Genomic DNA, 6,688 nt, shown 5'->3' on the forward strand with positions numbered 1-6,688 from the left:
CAGCCTAACTAAAGAACTGAGGCAGGCTTTCAGGGTTGCTGAGCGGAGATGGAAAAGATCCCACTCCAACGAGTAGTTCATCACATACAAACAGTGCCTCACCAATTTCAAGTCCACACTCACTGCTGCAAAACAAACTTCGCTTCTTTGGTATTCTCTTTGTCTCACAACCCTAAACAGCTATTCAACGCTTTCAATTGTCTCCTCTGTCCCCCAGCACCTCCTAACTCTCCTCTCCTCTTATTTCTGCTGAAGAATTAGCCTCATTCTTCAAGCAGAAGATTGATAACATCAGACGAAGCTTTTGTCTACAGTCCCCACAGCCCATCCTCATAACTACTCAACTCTCTTAGCACCAAACCAGCTTCTCCACCATTACAGAAGATAAACTTTCCTCTCTACCGTCCAGATCACATTTCACTACCTGTGCACTTGACCCGACCCAATCCCATCCCACCCCATCCCAAACCTCACCACAGTCTTCATCCCAACCCTAATCCATCTCTTCAACCTATCACTAACAACTGGTGTCTTTCTCTCATGCTTTAAACATGCCTCGATCACATCCATCCTCAAACTGTCCTCCCTTGACCCATCCTCTGTGTCTAGCTATCGCCCTATATCACTTTTCCCCTATGCCTCAAAACTACTGCAACAGCATGTCCATCTTAAACTGTCCTCCCACTTCTCCTCCTGCTCCCTCTTTGATCGGTTACAATCTGGCTTCTGACCTAATCATTCAACCGAAACTGACCTAACTAAAGTCACCAATGACTTACTAACCACCAAAGCCAAGCAACACTATTCTGTCGTCCTTCTCCTGAACCTGTCCTCTGTCTTCGACACAGTGGACCATTCCCTCTTACTACAGATTACCTCATCTCTTGGCATCACAGACTTATCCCTGTCTTGGATCTCTTTATACCTAACAAGACCGGACATTCAGCGTCTCCCACCCGCACACCACCTCCTCATCTCACATCCTATCTGTCGGTGTCCCACAAGGTTCAATTTTAGGACCTCTGCTCTTCTCCATCTACACCTTTGGCATGAGACAGCTCATGGAGTCCCACGGCTTTCAATATAATCGCTGTGCTGATGACACACAGATCTACCTCTCTGGACCTGATATCTCCTCCTTACTAATCAGAATCCCACAATGTTTGTCCGCTATTTCATTCTTCTTCTCTGCTTGATTTCTAAAACTTAACATGGACAAAACAGAATTCATCATCTTTCCCCCATCTCACTCAACCCTCCAACAGACCTATTCATCAAAGTCAATGACTGTTCACTCTCCCCAGTCCGGCAAGCTTGTTGCCTCGGGGTAAACCTTGACTCTCTCCTTCAAACCACATATCCAGCCCTTTCCACCTCCTGTCAATACCAAATCAAAAATATTTTTCGGATCTGTACATTCCTTAACCAAGAATCTGCAAAAACTCTAGTGCATGCCCTCCTACTCTGTGGCCTCACTTCTAACACTCTTGCACCCCTCCAATCTATCCTAAACTCTGTTGCCCGACTAATCCACCTGCCCCCCCCGCTATTCCCCGGCCTCTCCTCTCCGCCAATCCTTCACTGGTCTGCCTTTGCCCAGATACTCCAGTTTAAAACCCTAACCATGACATACAAAGCCATCCGCAACATGTCTCCTCTATACATCTGTGACATAGTCTCCTGGTACTTACCTGCATGCAACCTCTGATCCTCACAAGCTCTCCTTCTCTACTCCTCTCTTATCTCCTCTTCCCACGATTGTATACAAGATTTCTCCCGTGCATCCCCCCTACTTTGGAACTCTCTACTCCAACACTTCAGACTCTCAACTACCATGGAAACCTTCAAAGGGAACCTGGAGACCTACCTCTTCCAACAAGCCTACAACCTGCAGTAACCCTTGCTCCACTGTACCGCTGCATGACCAGCTCTACCCTCACCTACTGTATCCTCACCCATCCCTTGTAGACTGTGAGCCCAAGCTGGCAGGGTCCTCTCTCCTCCTGGACCAGTCAGTGACTTCTATTGTTTATGATTATTGTACTTGTTTTTATTATGGCCATTTCACATGTAAAGTGCCATGGAATAAATGGCGCTATAATAATAAATAATCCTTATCAATCCTCTCCCTCCCCTGGATCTATGACTATGTGGCAAAACGTTGCAGGCAGTATGCAGCAATTGCAAGAATTACAGCCATGGCTGATCTGTCTAGATCATGAACATCCTACCTGAGGCCTGAGGACCAAATGTAGCCTGTATAGCTTTAACCATCAGGACACAGACTAGCTTGATTACGTATTTATTTGCAGCTGCCAAAATGTCTCCTGACAATTCAAAATACAGAGCATCCTCATATTTTTGTGCATGTTTTGTTATGGGGCGCTGTTTGGGCGCTCTGGGGCTGTATGAGTACTAAAGGGTAACTGAATTTTCAGCTTTTTTTGGTCTGTGGAGGTCTGAGTGCTTAGCCATAAATTGCTAAATGCTGCTCTCCCTGGAAATCCATAAACTTTGCATTGAGCCTGTCTTCAGTCTCAGAGAACAGAACTCTGTTGAATGCATCTACTCCTTTGTTTAGAAATCAGTAGGGTCTCAGAACCCAAACCTCAAACCCATCAAAACCCCTGACATATTTTCATGACCCAATGGTATTCCTGCTACAATGCTAGTATTAAACTTGGCAAGAAATACTGTAGTGGTATTCCAATGAAAACTTCATAGCACAGCTGATTATTTTTTTGGGCAGTATTTGAAATACAAACTAGTGCACCTCAGTGGGGGTCTGACTGCTTGGTCCCATAAAATCCTGAGAATGAGGCTCTGGAAAGCCCCCTCAGAATGGAGCAGTTCTAGAGCACTGCTTCCATTCCCTACCAAACTGCCAGAGATAAGGGAGTAAAGAGCTCTGATTTTTTTTCGGCAGTCCCATAGAGAATCAAAGGAGCAGTGCTGCCACATTCTCGGGACTGATGGTGGGTCCATGTCACTGAGCTAGAACTACTACCATTTCCATTTTTTTTCTTGTAGGCAAAGTCCCAAAAGTGGAACCTCTCAGACATTGAATACATGTCATTTGTATAAACATCCAAAACTGTGTCTAACATTTTGCCATTTCCATTTTAGGTGGCTCATATATGATGGAACAAGAAGAAAATAAGAGGACAAGGACGGCTTACACCAGAGCTCAGCTTCTAGAGCTGGAGAAGGAATTCCTCTTCAACAAGTACATCTCTCGACCTAGAAGAGTGGAGCTGGCCGTGATGCTGAACCTGACCGAAAGACACATAAAGATCTGGTTCCAGAACCGTAGGATGAAGTGGAAGAAAGAGGAAGACAAGAAAAGAGGCAAAGGAAGTGACCCAGAACAAGACTCTGTGGTGTCCTCAGCGGATATTCTAAAGGATGAGTCCCCATGTATGGGAAACACACCACCCTCCAGAGACTTGGTGCTGTCACCTCCTCTGCCAACCTCATCGTCCTCACAAGTCAGCTCTGTGCCATCCTCCAGACAAGCTGAAAAGCGATAGAGCTATAGCATCACTGGAGACTTTAAAGTATTACAATATATTGAACTCCGTAGACTTGCATAACATAGATCAGGCTATGGGATGGACGCTCTGGGCCTGGCTATTCATGTAAATGTGACCTTTGCTTTATGCTGTAGTTATTGACCACGTATCACGTTATTGAAAGTATTCCGCAGTATAATACACAATGGAGGGCAGAAATATGAAGATCATCTCTTATTGATATCATCATTCAGTTGGACTCTTATCAAGGCTCAAATCAGACCAGAGGTGGACAGACACTAGTGGGCCCCTGTACAAGAACTGTATATGGGCCGCTCTTATCCCATTGCTCGTCATAAAGCACCTAATTATTTTTAGGATCTATGATGTTTATAAGCTCAAGTACTTAGACTAATTGATAGTAGGAAACTGCTCTTAACATGACAGTAGGCTCCCAAACCTATTGGGACCCCTGTTCAGCTGCACATATTGCACCAATGGTATGTTCACCCCTGCCCCACACTATGATTTCTATATTAGTTTTCATTACAGTACCCATTAATGAGTGGCTACTTGTGTACCATAGAAGCATCACTTAGGGGTCCCAAGAAGGCTGCGGGCTCAAACTGGCCCATCAATTTCCAACATGCAGGTTGTCTACCTATCTATATTTGACAAATATTAGGGAGGAAGAAGCCCCTGGCAGGGGCAGACATATCTTTGGTGCAATGTGGAGCCCAAGAGGTAAGGGGGTCCATTTCCACCTCCAAAGCAGGTGGAATTATGCATTATGATGAGCGATTGGTCTACAAAGGGCCCATATAATGTTCTTGCACAGGGGCCCTCTTCTGTCTGCGACTGCCAGTTCCCCAAGGTCATACTATCCCTCAACCGTGTTTCAGGAAGGTATACGTGAGGTGATTTATACCAGAATCAAGAGGAAACCTCATTTTATTTTTTGTTATTTTAAAGGTGTTTTCCAGTGCTCCTATGACGTTGCAACATGCCACAATGCACGAACGATTGGCAGTTATCACGCACACACGCTGTACTAAAGAATACCCCAATTATAAACCCCTTTAAAACACATATAAGTATTATTAAAGTTTTTACCTAGCTTGATTTATCACTGAAAAATATCACAATATAATCCCCAACAATTAATTATCTCACTGAAAAAGGGATATAACTTAAAACAACCCTTAATGATAAATAAAAATGACCACACACGTAAAACACAACTATATGAAGTGCACTAAAGGGTTAGAATTCCTGCTAAGTATTGGTACTCAGGAAACTAATAGACGCACAAACATCATCAGGAGACCATCATAAATCAAATTATAATAATAAAATAAATTTGATTTATGATAGTCTCCTCATGAGTTGTCTTTTGAGGGTGACGAAGATTAATTAATAAATATGGTGTCTAAAGGACATGAACCATATTATTTATAGAGACTGTAGGATTTAACTGTATGTTTGTGTGTTTATTAGTAGAGATGAGCGTTGTACTGGTCCGGTGCTGAACTCCGAACACAAACTTCTCTTGGAAGTCCATTTTAGAGTTCGGGGAGGAGAGAGCAAGAGTAAGACATATTTTCCTTATCTTTTTTTTTTTTTTTAATATGTAAATGAGCTGTTAAGATCTATGGGCTGGCCATAAATCTCCCTGAGAACCTGCCCCCAGAGCTTATTTTAAATGAAAGGGGGGCGTTACTAATGTTGTATCATTGGTAATTCCCCCTTTCATTTCAAAATAATCTCTGGAGGCAGATTCTATGTCCGGCCCATAGATCTTAACAGCTCATTTACATAATAAGAAAAATGTGGATTTCTCTGGAATAAGACATCGGATCACAGATATCAAGGTATCATTTTATTCAGCTTCCTATGACCTACATGCCCATATAGACGGCTTAGGAGGTTTGATCCTACTGACAGATTCCCTTTAAGTCCCCAAGACCTGACAACTAATGTCTGTGACCGGCTCAGGTTGCTCAATACCAGCAGAGACGTCATAATATCTCTGATTTACAGAGATTGCGTTTACTTTGCCATTAGATGCCATGTTGTCTTGTTGAATCACATACAGACTGTTTCTTCCTCCTCGGTTAGTTGAGATTTTCCATGAATGAATTCCAGGAGTATTTCCCCTCTCTGTTATACAGCTGTATTGTATGACTAGGATTAGTGTGTTTCTTTGTGGCACAATATTTGTAAATTGGCTTTAGTAATTAAAATGCTGCGTATGAATCCAATGACCGCAATTAGAAAGTTCTGTGTTATGCAATGGAAAGTTTTGCAATGTATAGAATAAGACATTCGGACCTATTCGATTGAATCCAATCACTTTGTAAATGAGGGATCTCTAACTGCAGCTCACAAGTTACTTCCTGTCAACATCTAAAATAAACAAAGCTAATACTTTGATAAAAATGAAGACCATAAAAAAAAAAAACTGGCACATGACATATAATTTTTTTTACAGGCTAATGAAAAATAAGGAGCAATGATTTTGCATAAAGGATTAGTTGCCTTAAGGGGTTTGTTCCACTATTACACATCATATTTATTGTATAAATCATAACAAATAACAATGTTTGCCATTTAGATGTTAAAGAAACAATTTGACAAATAGTTACAGCATTTATTATTGTGGTGTCAACTGGTAATTCAAGTGTATAGCAATAGACATGTCCACGCGACAAGCTGAAATACTTTTTTTGTCCTGCTTGTCGGGGAAAGAGCAGAGTATCAGCAGTAGCATGGCAGTAAAGCTGTGAAGACTCCTACCGGAGAGGTAAGAGAGGAGAACATGGTGAGTTGCAAGAGGGGGAAGAAGTCCACTTTCAGCAACACAGACTAGCAGCAGTACCAAGGTCAAATAAAAGTTACCAAATAATTAAGCCCAGCTTGATATGCATCTTGAAGGCAACAGAGTCAAAGAAAAGACTAAATTAGGACCTATCACCTCTTGGGGAACTTCATAAACCCAAAGCCAATAAAAAAACATTTATTCAGCATTTCTCAGAGAATATATATATATATACCTCTTGTGGTCGGCATTCCACAGTCTGACTGTAAAGAACCCTTCCCTGTTTAGATGCTGGAATCGCCTTTCTTCCACCTGTAATGAGTGTCACCTGGTCCTTAGTATGGAATTTAGCTTACTT

General features: G+C 42.3%; 1 protein-coding gene across 1 annotated transcript in view; it reads left to right on the plus strand.

Moving 5' to 3' along the window:
- The window catches only part of PDX1 (pancreatic and duodenal homeobox 1), a 64,102-nt gene extending 58,334 nt beyond the window's left edge, over window positions 1–5,768 (plus strand). Inside the window, exon 2 of the mRNA XM_073662471.1 lies at window positions 3,127–5,768. Coding sequence (XP_073518572.1) covers window positions 3,127–3,530 — 404 coding nt within the window. The 3' untranslated portion in view covers window positions 3,531–5,768. The remainder of the gene's footprint in view (window positions 1–3,126) is intronic.
- The last annotated feature ends 920 nt before the right edge of the window (window positions 5,769–6,688 follow it).

The sequence above is a fragment of the Phyllobates terribilis genome, unplaced genomic scaffold (genome assembly GCF_046119375.1).
Source record: "Phyllobates terribilis strain yellow unplaced genomic scaffold, ASM4611937v1 Scaffold_2__4_contigs__length_985480577, whole genome shotgun sequence".
Lineage (NCBI taxonomy): Eukaryota > Metazoa > Chordata > Amphibia > Anura > Dendrobatidae > Phyllobates > Phyllobates terribilis.